This window comes from Dreissena polymorpha, chromosome 14 (assembly GCF_020536995.1).
Source record: "Dreissena polymorpha isolate Duluth1 chromosome 14, UMN_Dpol_1.0, whole genome shotgun sequence".
NCBI lineage: Eukaryota > Metazoa > Mollusca > Bivalvia > Myida > Dreissenidae > Dreissena > Dreissena polymorpha.
Window position 1 is genome coordinate 18,748,071 of NC_068368.1, and position 14,540 is coordinate 18,762,610.

At 37.5% G+C, this 14,540-nt stretch overlaps 2 protein-coding genes across 2 annotated transcripts in view; one reads left to right on the top strand and one right to left on the bottom strand.

The window, feature by feature from the left end:
* The window catches only part of LOC127856857 (dynein axonemal assembly factor 9-like), a 128,058-nt gene extending 127,625 nt beyond the window's left edge, over nt 1–433 (bottom strand). The window contains exon 1 of the mRNA XM_052393015.1: nt 300–433. Within this exon, the coding sequence (XP_052248975.1) occupies nt 300–373 (74 nt within the window). The 5' untranslated portion in view covers nt 374–433. The remainder of the gene's footprint in view (nt 1–299) is intronic.
* A 5,584-nt stretch (nt 434–6,017) lies between these two features.
* LOC127856862 (uncharacterized) lies at nt 6,018–14,239 on the top strand. Its single transcript, XM_052393021.1, has 2 exons — nt 6,018–6,128; nt 11,540–14,239. Exon 2 carries the CDS (start codon nt 11,563–11,565, stop codon nt 13,837–13,839), a length of 2,277 nt encoding a protein of 758 aa, XP_052248981.1. The 5' UTR covers nt 6,018–6,128; nt 11,540–11,562; the 3' UTR covers nt 13,840–14,239.
* Nucleotides 14,240–14,540: the final 301 nt, after the last annotated feature.

The window sequence follows — 14,540 nt, forward strand, 5'->3', positions numbered from 1 at the left end:
GGTATGAGAGTGTCGGGTTAAATTTTAACACTAGGTTCACTTTAGTTGCCACATCAATTTTAGGAATTACATCAGTTCCAACTAAAATATGAGAAATTCTATAAAGAAAGCATTTTAGTAATGCACTTTGCAGTATTCTTGTGAATAGTATATAGACCGGCGTCTCTCGTTAAAATTTGAAACTTTCCCCACCCACCATTTTAACAAATGACTTGTTGAAAAGCGTTATTAGCAACGAGGGATATGTCTGAACAATAAACGTTTATTTAGCGCAAGTGTATGTGCATGCAAAGGTGTACCTCACAAAGTTACTAAATGTTTCGTGTTGTATGTTCCTACGCGCAGACGAGGGCCGTTTGACTCTTGAGTTCATTTTAGTATCAAATTATTATGAATCTTCCATTTGCAATCGGGTAGTGTTTTATTAGAAACCAATACCGAATAGTACTCATTAGCCGTACAGCATGATTTTAGGTCCATTGTCGACATAATTCATACACAATTTCCGTAAACGGAACATTGCGTTCATGATTTTGATTTCTAACATATATATTTAAACTAAAATGTATTATTCAAACTAATAAGAGCATCACTCTTCCTGGTGTTTTAACGGATAACCTTTATTCTATGACCAGCTCCTTAATATGAAAATCGTCGTGGGAAAGACTTGAAGTGCATTTTCCGTACCCTTGGTACAATGATGCGTTTTTTATGCAGAATCAGGGACCTAAGGAAATTGTGTGATAATAAGTATGTTTTAAGGTTTAAATACAAATTTAACGCAGTTTATATTAATTGTTTTTATACATTAATCATAGTATGTTGAATTCCCATCAGCAGCTTGGGACCCTCACACACAGACATATATCCAACAGTTAGAGGCTGTGCAGCGAAGAGCAGCGCGATTCATCACAGGCAATTGACCAGTCGCCAAATTATCGATCGCTCCGCCCACATAGTCACGTGGTCTAGTGATTAGAAAACTCCGACAAGCAGATCGCAATTATAGCGGATTACGTGAGGGAAATTCTATACTTGTAATGATGTATTATGCTCTTTTCTATAATATAAATTATTAAAGCCGCACACTAAACTAAACTGCTTTGTAAAACGTTAATACAATCATAAATACTTTAGAGAGAAATGGCGTAATCAAAATAAATGAGTTAACGGCAGACTGACTATCAGAAACGTTTCTTATACATATTATATAGGGAGTTGATGAAAAATCCGTTGTAAAAATGAGCATTTATTTCATATTGAATTTGAACTTGTATTCAACCGTCTGACAGTGAACCCGGTGGCTATGCATATATAATTTTGAAAATATTTTTATTAAATGCAAATGATATATCCATATCATGATGGGTTTTTTGTTTGTTAAAAATGTTTAGATCTTTGTTTTATTGTGTTATTTTTAAAAAGACACCGATTTTTTTATTAAGATATAAATTAAATTTTGATTGTAACCATAATTTAATACAGGCCTAATTTCGTGGTTTCATTAACAGATAGTCTAATATGCATTTTATTTCATTTATGTTTAATGCGAACCTGTTACATATCACAATCAAAAAATGAAATGTTGGTATTACGGTGCTGTTCACGAACATTCGAATTGAATACATTTAGCATATTATGCATTTGCTTATTTATAACAAGATGGCCCTTATATGTTAATTGCAATTTTCACATTTCTCCCCGAATCAATATATGTTGTATTAGAAATGTTCTTGTTGTATTATAAGCCGTACATTTTACACTTGAAGTCGCTCTAAGCTGGCTAAGCCGCGTTGAAATGACCTTTTTTCGTTTTTACTTTAGTTAAAACAATATTTAAGTTAACAATTTATACTGATTTCCCTTGTTTATGATCCACAGAAAATAAATATATAATTGGGAATCATTTAAGTAATTAAATAGTTTTCTTTTCTTGTGTACAGTACCTAACAATGCCTTAATGTTCCTTCATTCTGAGATCCACGCAACATACTGTTATTTATTAATCATCGACAATAACGCTGAGATTAATAAGCACGTGTGGCAATTATTATGTTGCCCAAACTGCTTAATAATATTGTGCACCAAACGGTATTATAGAACACACACCTGGTGTGGTTAAACTATTTATTGTGTTTGTTTTCTCATAACTCGTTCATATGTTCAAGAAATAAAGATAAAATAATAACCTTTTATAAAGTATGTGTAGCACCTACAATTTTGAATAATGATCGAACAGTAATGATCATGCATTTGATATCAAATCAATGTAAACTCTTAAAAATTACGTCCATTCCATATGTACAACACGCTTTGTTTGTCGGACAAAATGGCTGCTAGATAAGCGTTGCTGAGGGGTGTGTGAAAAATCGATATATGATTGGCTGATCGACAAAATGTGGGCGGAGTTGGCGACTGGTCAATTGACCAGTCGCCAAATTATCGATCGCTCCGCCCACATAGTCACGTGGTCCCATTCTATACATAGATGGGACGTCACTACGTTATTAGTCAGAAAGACCGGTGTGACACAATGGTCTAGTGATTAGAAAACTCCGACAAGCAGATCGCAATTATAGCGCATTACGTGAGTGAAATACTATACTTGTAACGATGTATCATGCTCTTTTTATTAAAGCCGCACACTAAACTAAAATGCTTTGTACAACTTTAATACAATCATAAATGCTTTAGAGAGAAATGGCGTAATCAAAATAAATGAGTTAACTATCAGAAACGTTTCTTATACATATTATAGGAAGTTGATGAAAAATCAGTTTGAATTGAATACATTTAGCATATTATGCATTTGTTTATTTATAGCAAGATGGCCCTTATATGTTAATTGCAATTTTCACATTTCTCCCCGTATCAATATATGTTGTATTAGAAATGTTGTTGTTGTTGACAGGGCCGTACCCAGGATTTCTTGACTGGGGGGCCCAACCGGGAAGGGTTTGGGAGGGTTCCCCCCTCCCTATATATATACTTTTTTTAATTTGGCACTTTGCAGGTGAATTTTATGCTTATAAAAAAACGATGTTTTGTGATATGAATTAATGGAATATAACAAGTAAATCAGCACATTTCGGAAGTCTTAAGCTTTAAACATTGGTGTGAATTCACAACAATACTACAAGCTTTTGATTTCCGAAACTTACAGGTTTAAACTGACTATTATCCACATCAACTCTCGTATTGCTTCCACCATTTTTTTTTCACAAATCAATAAAGTCACAGTTTTTTTCTCAGATTTCTTGGGAAAGACCTTGCCTTTTTTAAGGAAAAAAAATGCGCAAAAAGCCTAATTTTGGGGGGAAATAATGAAAGACTTAAATAATCAATTTAACCTATCAATTCGATGGAGAAATTGAGTCTTCAAACAGGTACATCTACCTTATTACTTACTTGTTTTTAATCGGATTACGCCTATCATAGGGCCAGCCGGAACCGTTTTCGACTGGTTGGTCTGAGTGTGGAGATAACTCATGGAATATTTCGCGATTTCCTGACGGAAAACGTTTGAAGACTCAATTTCTCCATCGAATCGAGGCATCGGCGGCCATTTTTTATCAAATCTGACCACGTGATTCCCCGCATTGAATTATTTTAAATACTGAATTCTGCCAAATTCTTATCTGTTGCTCGGCAAATTTATGAATCTGTTTTTCTTTTCAACAGACATGTTAACTATCTCATCGTAGTCTTTTTCAGTGATTTCCTTGCAAAAATGATAAATACTAAGTTTTAATACCTTTGTCAGTGTTTTTGTTCCGGTTTAAATTCATGGCCCTATCTCAATGTAACAAGTATATATTGGGACCTAAAAATCCCCAAATAAAAGGTTTCCAAACACAAACAAGTTAACTAGCGAGCGCTAATCCCCTTGTTTATCAGGGACAATAAAACATAGATGCTCTTTTGTTTTGAGGGAAAGTGTACTGTGGGCCCTTGCACGAGAGAAAAAATTGAAGTGGGCCGATCATTTAAAAAAAAATCATAGTTCGACAGCCAGCTGGGGGGGCCCGGGCCCCTGGGCCCAAGGCCTGGGTACGGGCCTGTGAACTTGTTGTATTATAAGCCTTACATTTTACACTTGAAGTCGCTTTAAGCTAGCTAAGCCGCGTTGAAATCACCTTTTTGTTGTTTTAACTTTAGTTAAAACAATATTTAAGTTAACAATTTATAATGATTTCCATTGTTTATGATGCACAGAAAATAAATATATAATTAGAAATCATTTGAGTAATTAAATATTTCTTTTCTTGTGTACAGTACCTAACAATGCCTTAATGTTCATTCATTCTGAGATCCACGCAACATACTGTCATTTATTAATCATCGACAATTACGCCGAGATTAATAAGCACGTGTGGCAATTATTATGTTGCCCAAATTGCTTAATAATATTGTGCATCAAACGGTATAACACGTTTTATAGAACACACAACTGGTGTTGTTACACTATTTATTGTGTTTGTTTTCTCATTACTCGTTCATATGTTCAAGAAATAAAGATAAAATAATAACCTTTTATAAAGTATGTATAGCACCTACAATTTTGAATAATGATCGAACAGTAATGATCATGCATTTGATATAAAATCTGTGTAAACTCTTTAAAATTACGTCCATTCCATATGTACGATACGCTTTGTTTGTCGGACAAAATGGCGGCCAGATAAGCGTTGCTGAGGGGTGTGTGAAAAATCGATGGCTTATCGAAGAATGTGGGCGGAGCGATCGATACATTGGCGACTGGTCAATTACAGAGCCACAAGCAGCACTAGCCAGATGATCGCAGACCTTGGACTACATACCCTAGAACTCCGCCACCAGCACTCAAAACTCCTGATGATGCATCGGATCACCTATGGTGTTCTCGACATTCCAGCCACCGATCCCCTCCGGCGATCCATCACATCTACACGAGGACATGGATAGTGCAGTGGTCCGTTACTGGATACCATACTGAAGAACAGACACATACCGTCACTCATTCTTCATCTCTGGAGCTCGATTGTGGAACCAACTACCTAACCATCTCACAGGTCTATAGACCTCAGAGTCATTCATTGATGGACTGGCCGGCTTTCAATTTAAGCATTGGGCTTTCCTGACTGTATATATTATAAATATTATAGGTTTTCTTTTTATACTGCACTCTCACGATCACGAGTATGCTCCAGATTGAGATTTGTACATCACATGGAAAAAGAAGAAGTATTTCGCGCTGTTAATTTACGTGGAAGCTTGTTCAATATGATTTTTGATACTACATGTAGTCATATTGATAGCACACTGTTCAAATGGTGTACATTCAGTTCGCATATTTTAGAAATAGTGTAAATATGCTGACTGCATTTTTATTACTATACCATAGCATATCTTTAAGTGACCTAAGCATATTTTATAAACCTCTTTGTATGTGTCATTATATGACTCTACAGTTTTGAGGGACTTCTTTCTTAAATACGTTGGCGTGTGGACGCCAATATAAATATAATGTCAAACCATTAAGTATTAACAACTAAGATGGATTTGTGACCACGGAGGCACGAGCGACCAACAGTCATCACTCATCTCTCAACAAAACTTCCGTTCATTCAACTATGCACAAATGTACATTCCTTTTAACGATTACGTCATTCATTCGTGTTCATGTTAATTTCTTAACGAGGTATATAGCTTTTACTGTCAAGAAATCCCAGCGTTGCACTGGGGCCTATTCGTTGTTTTATGTTTTAAATTTTAAGAGTCTTACTATAGCTGAGTTGTCATCTTTGAATTCAGCTATATGTAGCATTCACGACCATATTTTCAGCTATATGTAGCATTCACGACCGTATTATGCTAAACATCGTAAAACGTGTCAGTACTGTCCCGTTCTGAACAATGTACCTTATGAGCATACATGAGCATTTTTGACAGGCGCTGTATTAGTCTACGAATAATGACACGTTTATTCTCTGTTCACATGTTAAATATAGTTGCCATGCATCATGTGAACTAATGGCAATACGTCAGTTACTTGTCAGAGTCAGTCATGTCAGGTTGCCGACAGAGGAGCCCTCTTACATGCGATGCATAATGCCAGGTTGAAAGGATTTAACTCGCAACTACACAAGGTTAGTAATAAAGTCGTAGATTTTGGATAATATTTCTTGAAATCATGGCTGAAATTCACAAGGCTCCGTTAAAGTTGTCGCAGGGGAGAAATTTCAAGTCAAATTTTATATAACATTTTAATGTATATGAAATAAACATGACACAGACAGAGACTTTTGGAATATTGTAAATTTAAGTAATTTCCGTAGGTCATACCATAGACGCCTGTTAGAAACGGACCTTGATTATTGCGCCATGTAAATGAAGCCTCTGATGAAACTTAGTGCAGGCAAACAAAACAGATGTACATGTATATGGTGCGTCCGAAACGCTGTAATAATAAAAACACGTCTGCAATTAATAATCTTCACTAAGAAATTTACGCTATAACGTTTTTTATTTAATTTTGATAAAATGGATTCATCATTTTCTTGATGGATGTTAGTGTGTCGCTACCGCAGATAATCTTGGTAGGTACACCTCTAAATACGTATACATTTAACGACTTAATTATTGACATATCAATGAAACTAATTGCTATCTCACTTAAATTATACGATATGGGTTTTGTTTTGTCACAATCCGTGTCGGAAACATGAATCCACCACATATCAGTAATTATTATTTTTAATATATTATAATTTTTATAACGTTGTATACAAACCATGAGCTATATTTTCAATAAACGGTCTACAATAAAAATGGGATTTAATGAACACATTGTTAAATAATACAGATTTCAAACAAAAATTAGGACACACCAGTTATACATAAAAACGTTTCTGCGGATGCAACAAAGCGATAAAATAGACATACTTATGACAGAAAATATTTAATTAAAACGCGTTTTTTACGTTTCAAATTTATCATGGCATACCAAGTTAAAACAAATGTAACATAACATAAAGTAAGGCATGACCATTTTTAAAAAACACAATCGAAGCCCGGAATACGGTTTTCCAAAAGTAAAATGTCCCGTAACTGACGGTCGTATGCTTTGAGCGATGCCAGCTTCTTGCAGCTATCAGAATTATTACTTTTTACTTAATCATAAATGAGTATTACTCAGAGAACGGCAATTTCCAAACGGAGACTTGTATAATTGGTGAAAACAAGCTTTATGATGGCATGTGTCATTCTGTTTCCAAATGCCTTTTCGAGCAGAAAACGCATGCACTTAATAACGTCTTGTCGTTACCAAACCGCAATACAGTATCCCAATAATTTTCAATTTAGCCCATGCAAAATCAGGATTGTGTATATGCTATACAACACAAAAAAGATAATCAATCAAATCATCTTGAATGAAAAAAGTCAATATTTTGTTGGTTGCACTATTGCTATTTCACGAAGTTATGTTCATGAAAAACAGTACGTTGACGACTGAAATGTGAATCACTAATAAACTTCCGCCCTGTCTTACACGTTTTAACTGATTTGGTATTAAGATTCGAATTGTCAAATAAAATTTTGTTCAATATTGGTGTTCTGGTATAAAACTAGTTAATACGCACGTGAATTTTTCTCCTGAAAAGGGAAGAAGTTTCATGGCTTGCTATACATTAAAGGGATCTTTTCACGCTTTGGTAAATTGACAAAATTGAAAAAAGTTGTTTCAGATTCGTAAGTTTTCGTTTTAGTTATGATATTTGTGAGGAAACAGTAATACTGAACATTAACCATGCTCTAATATTGCCATTATATGCATCTTTTGACGATTTTAAAACCTAAAAATTATAAAGCGTTGCAACGCGAAACGATTGAATAATTTGGAGAGTTCTGTTTTTGTCGTTAAATTTTGTGAAACTACGAAGATTGCTTATATAAGGTATAAAATACGTAAAGAAAGTGTACTCGGCGGAATAGCTCAGTAGGCTAAAGCGTTTTTACTTCAGGACACTGGTAGGACTCCAGGGGTCACTGGTTCGAAACCTGCCCCGGGCAATGTTCTTTTCCTTTTTTAAATTTTTTTCTTGATTTTTTACTGGAGCTTTTACGATCCAATGTTTACATTTATCAATATAAAGCATTTAATGAATAAGTTAAAAAAATGCCAAAATCTGTGAAAAGGCCCCTTTAATTTAGCACTCGAATGACAGAACTATTTTGCGACGATAGTTTTTTTTTAATTTAGTTACTTCAAAACCATCTGAAAAACTTCATCGAACATAAACATTTGTCCTGTTGTTTTTGCTGGGATGGTATTTTTGAGCATCCGAACCATATCAAAGTGGATTGACTGAAGAAGTTGATTTTGTTTGTAGGAACGCCGTTAAAATATTTTTAACGGTATTTACGTACAGTACTACTTTGTGTACGTACTTGGTGAGATATAACATCGAATTATGTCATAACATAAATAAGGAACATCGTTCCTTTCTAACGATCACCAATTTCAGTAAATTTGCCCATGTAGTTATATATTTAAAAATATTACTCAAATCGCAGCATTTAACTTGTTTTCATTTGTTTAGCTAACATATTATTTAACATAAAGTGACTAGTTTATATTAACTAAACCAACCGACTAAGCTGATCTCTAATGCCTACTATATTGCTATGTCTTTTATGTGCTGTACATTTATTTTGTCCCGACTTTATTCTGTTACGGAATTTTCCGCATTCCAATACAGAATATTGCTAAATTTGAATAATAGTTCTAAATACCTGGCAATGGTCATAAGGCATTTTTTTTGTATCTAGTATCTAGTTTGTCTACGAAACCTTACTTAAACTAGCTCCGTATATACGTTACGGTATTTATATTAAAATTACGCTTAAAATCGCTATTTTAACTATTTTTACACATGAAATATGTATATTTGTTTCATCTTAATCACTTCCATGTATTGAGTTTTTATCAACTTGTATTATTATGAAGATTAGATTGTATGAAAATATTCCTACCCCGAATATATTCAACATAATAGTTTTTGCTATATAACAAAAATTGCTACTTCGATTTATTTACTTTAGTGGCATTTTATCTCAAAAGCAAAAATGTTGCAGCAGTTCGTTTTATTTCCGAAAACCATTAGTAAAGTTTATTATGGTGTGTATGTTATTGTTATAATTATCCATATGTGACCCTGAAAGTGTTTTGGGGATCTTAATCATTGTTTGTTTAGTTTTTCGGTGACAGGAAGAGTTTGTATGTACTTGCCATCTTATTATGTTAAATGTAACCCTAAACTGGGCTCGAACCACTGACCCCTGGAGTAAAAGTTTATCGGTTAGACCACTCGGCCATCCGTGCTCATACACTGACAGATGCATTTTATACTTAATATTAGCAAGCCTCGTAGTAGCACACAATATAACAACAACAACAGAACTCTTCAAATTACTCAATCGTTTAGCGTGGCAACTCCATTCTATACATAGATGGTGACGTCACTACGTTATTGTCAGAAAGACCGGTGTGTACACAATGGTGGCAACTCTTTATAATTTTCAGGTTTTTAAATCGTCATAAGATGCATATAATTGATATCGTAGAGCATGGTAAATGTTCAGTATTACTGTTTCCTCAGGCAAAAATAAGCAAAAAAAATAGGTCCGTTTCCGGTCTCCTCGGAAAAAAAACAGGGTCGGTAGGTAGGGATTTTTTTTTGTCTTTCGGGTACTAGAATGGAAGACTACTAAAGCTTATAAGAAGAAATACATGTATATATATATATATATATATATATATATATATATATATATATATATATATTTATATATATATATATATGCGTTGTTTGCTTGATATTACATCTTATATTGATAAATATATGTATAATATTTGCTTTGTTTGCTTTTTTCCATATTTATTGCAGAATGTATTAATAAAATTTCATACTTTTATATTACACACTATTCAGTAAATATTGAAAAATTAAACATATACATTATTTTTTTCGGCACCCCAATAAAAAGTTAAGGGTCGGCACCGATTCGGGAGACACGGTCGGGCGACCGGAAACCGACCTATTTTTTTTGCCTCACTAATATCAGAACTACAACGAAAATTTGCAAATCTGAAATAATATTTTTTTAATTTTGTCATTTTACCAAAACGTGAAAAGGCCGCTTTAATAAAGTAATATAAACAGACATGGCATCACTATTTCCTTAAATAACTTTAATAACTTTATATTAAATTTGTTTTTATAAAAGGACTGCATTTTGTTAATGCAACTCAACAAAACAATTGTATATTGACGTCAAAAAGCAAACAAACAGAAAATACGTTATATAAACGTAAACGAACTTTAAACGCATGGATATGTGACGTAGATAGCAGTTTAACGAGCGGTTTGTATTCATCGTGCGACCTGGCGCCTTATATATGATACTTTATTACTACGCATCAGCGAAAAAAGCAAGTCCTTTGTCATGTTATTTAGGATTATTTACTAAAGCAAACCCATTTTGTTTAATTTTAACACAATGTCATGGGTTCAACACTGAAGACTAATTCCCAAAACTAAATAAAGACACCCTATCCTTATTTGACACGTGTTCACATATGACACATTTTTATTATGACACGTTTGTAGTTGTAGCGCGTTGATAAGAAACAACACAACTGACTTGTGAAAGAGTGTATGTTGTGGACAAGTATTGAAACATTTCAACAAGACAACACTCTTACAATTGTATTATCCCAAGAACTGTTAATTTCGGACTTTATATGACGATATTAAATTTGATAAAAAAAAGTACAATGAATATCCAACCCATGCATATGTCAAAACGTATTTTCAGTTGGTAGACAGACATTTGCACATATGAAGAGTTCCATAATTATTATTCCATCTGAGCCTTTGTTAAGAATCAATATGGCCCCATGAAATTTTATAGATTTTATTTCCACGCATCGTTATGTACACTTTGGGGTTAATCGATCAGTAAATGGGTCGTAATGGTAAAAACATTTTTATCTGGACACAAACTCAAAGAGCGTGCATAAATATACGCCTGATTAGCTTTTAATTAGCGAATCACATTATAAAAATAACTAATATTTTCACGGAAACATTCAATGAATTAGATGCATTAATACGATGTTTTTTTAATACAATTGAAAAAAATATTGATATAAAATATTGTTTTGTGCATTTTTAGTACATTTTTACATGTGTAAAAATATCATCGCATTCTTTGCAATAGTGAAAATTTATAAACATGCAGCCTTTTTCACACACTTTTGTCGTATTTTTTTTAAATTTCATAAGCATTTTAATCATATCATTTTTGTAATCATTTTCGCCCATTCTTTTCGCACATGCCTTTTAAAAATGCAAACGGTGATAATTCCATGTGCAAATATGACTCATGTAACCATATTCTTTGTAGATGTATGCTTAATATCATTTGTCAAAAAGGATCCGGCACAGTTGTATTCCTTATCGTCCCCGATTTAAATTTGGCAATCGTTTTTCAGGTCCATTCCGATCCAAATCGAAGATGAGGGGGATCCGGGCGGTTCTTGTTATCTGCATGCTGGTCCATGACGCTAGCGGCCAGGGGTGGGACATGTTTGCCCCCCATGGTATGGATATGTTCGCAACGGGAGTCGGAGGTGGTGGGTTTGGAATGTACCCACCTACAGCAGCTACGCCCGTACAGCCTGACCCTGCTGCGCGAGACGCCCAGATCACGGCCGCCGAGGAGCAGATGGCGGAGGCCATGTCGGAAACTTCGCGCAACAGTCCAGAGCGGCAGCGCATCGACAGGCTGATCCAGGCCTCCGGCGGGAGATTCACCGGCGATGCTGCGAATTTAAACTATTTGGTGCAGGAGTATATTGCAACGTCACCCGGTCCATCGACCCCTCCGCCACCGGAGAATCCACCTCCGCAACCAGTCGCTCCACGTGGTGCGCAAGGCCGGCAAGGTCAGGGTGGTGCCAAACAACAGAACCAAGGCCGGGGACGTCAAGGTGGCCAGGGTGCAGGTGGCCAGGGTGCAGGTGGCCAAGGTGCAGGTGGCCAAGGTGCAGGTAGCCAGGGTGCAGGTGGCCAGGCGGCAGGTGGTCGTTCGCGCCAAGGACAGGGTCGTCAGGGTCAAGCAGCTCAAAACCAATGGAGCCAGACGGCAACAACAATTGCTGGTGGTGCTGCCGGGTGGGATCAGACCACAGCCCTACCTGGGAACCCGTGGGAGCACTCAGCAATCGCAAAATGGGAAGCGCAACATTCGATTCCCGCTCGACCGAGACAGGTGAATCCTCAACCGGCCGATGCAGGGCAATGGTTCCATCAGACTGGACAAGGCACTAACCAGGCAAGTACTCTCAACCAACAGCCACCCGCAAATACCTGGGGCGTTTCTGAACCTGCTGCTGCGCCCACACAGCAGTTTCCCGTACCCGCCATATCTACTCCTCAACAGCAGCAGCAGTTGCAACAACCACAACAACAATCTCAGAACCATCAACAGTGGCAACAACCACCACAACAACGATTGAGCCAGCAACAGTGGCAACAACAACCACAACTACCATTGAACCAGCAACAGTGGCAACAACCACCACAACAACCATTGAACCAGCAGCAGTGGCAACAACAACCACAAAACAAGCAACAATTGCAACAACAACCACAACAACCACAAAACCAGCAGCAGCGGTGGCAACAACTACAACAGCCACAAAATCAGCCGCAGTGGCAACAACAACCACAACAGTCACAAAACCAGCAGAAGCAGTGGCAACAACAACCACAACAGCCACAAATCCAGCAGCAGCAGTGGCAACAACAACCGCAACAGCCACAAAACCAGCAGCAGCAGTGGACGCAACCACCCAAACAGCAAGCGCAACAGCAGCAGCATTTTTCCCAACCACCAGCACAGCAGCAGAGCAACCAGCAGTCTCAACAGCAAACACAATCGCCTCAACAAGGTACGGATTCCCAAGGCCCCGGACCGGCAGCTCAGCGACTGCAAAGGGTTCAAGACCGCCTGCATGCCATTAACCAGCAGATCAACGAGGCTCTGGCGAACCCGGTGAAGCTTGGGCTTGAGCAGGTGAAGGGTTTGCAGGACCAAGTAACATCGCTACTGTCTGTTCGTAACATTCTCACTGGTCAAACAAACGGCGCATCCACTCTACAAACAATAAAAGGACAAGGCGCCCCTCAGCCGCCAATCCGTAACCAGCGACAAGCACCTACCCCGGCACAACCACTTATTACCTTGACGCAGTCGAATTCAAATGGGCCAAATGTTCCATACAAAGTTTCCCCGACGCAATCGCATGCAACTAAACCAGCGGGCAGAATGAGTACCCCCCTTATCGCGCGTGCGAACCCCGCGAGGCGGCGACCAGTCGGATTTAGGCGGCGTCCATCAAACGTGCCAGCGCAAGGTGATCCGGTTTTCACGAGGAATCGCGGCACGATAGCCCCACCGAACGTAATTTCCCCATTAGAAATGAGCAAACTAAAACGTGGCGCAGGCACAACTGTGGCCCCAGTTGAGGGAGACATGCGAGAGGTAAGGGGCAATCAGTACCGCTACACAGACGCCGACGGTTACGACGTGTTTCAGTGGGTCTTATACACCGGGCCTCCTCCTACGGAAGTCCCGCAAACAACAGTGGATCCAGGTCAAGGACCGGGTCAAGTGAATCAAGGTCAAACGGAAGTGACACCACCTACCCCGCCTACCGAGCCAACTCCAGTGGACCAGGGTCAGGGTCAAGGGAATCAAGCTCAAGCAGAAGTTACATCGCCCGTGTAGGACGTGACATGTTTGTATCCCAAGGTCATACGCCGTTGTGTGCTTCTATCGCTCATGTATATATATTTGTAACTGTTATTCATAAGGCAAAAAAGTTACTCGGCGATCGCAGAGATTTTGCCGAGTGGAAGTGGAGCCTCGTTTTTAGATTCCGAGCTTCCGGTTGGCTGTCATGCGTGTCAGGGGAACGTTGTGCTGACGTTATCATGTTTGACTGCTGAGAATAGTTGATAAATGGTTTCATGGGTTTGCGAATGTTGCTTTATTAAATGAACGTTATGTTTGGTTTGATTGTGATATAATGTTCAATCAATATAACATCGTGTTGTAAACGTGTTTATTTTTAAATTATCAGCGAGTTGCATTTATTAAAGTTTAGGGTTCAATCAAGAACAATTTTAGACTCAATTTATTTGTTTACGTTATTGGCAGACAAGATGAATTAATTATAAAGTATTTTATTGGAGTCATTACAACTTTATGCTCATGTCGCGAAGACTGCCGTTTGTCCGTCTGTCCGTGCGGCCTTCTTTACGTGACATGTTCGTGTCCGCTCCGTAATTATCCCCTTACGCAGTTTAATGATTTTCTTTGAAACTTTGCTAACATGTGTGTCTTGTTCTGAGAAAACTGGACATAATGCATGTGCGTAAAGTGTCGTTCCAGATTAGCCTGTGCAGTCCGCACGGGTTAATCAGGGA

Bases quoted from the DNA above. Each gene is read 5' to 3' on its own strand.
- LOC127856862 (XM_052393021.1), top strand. From the start codon at position 11,563: ATGAGGGGGATCCGGGCGGTTCTTGTTATCTGCATGCTGGTCCATGAC.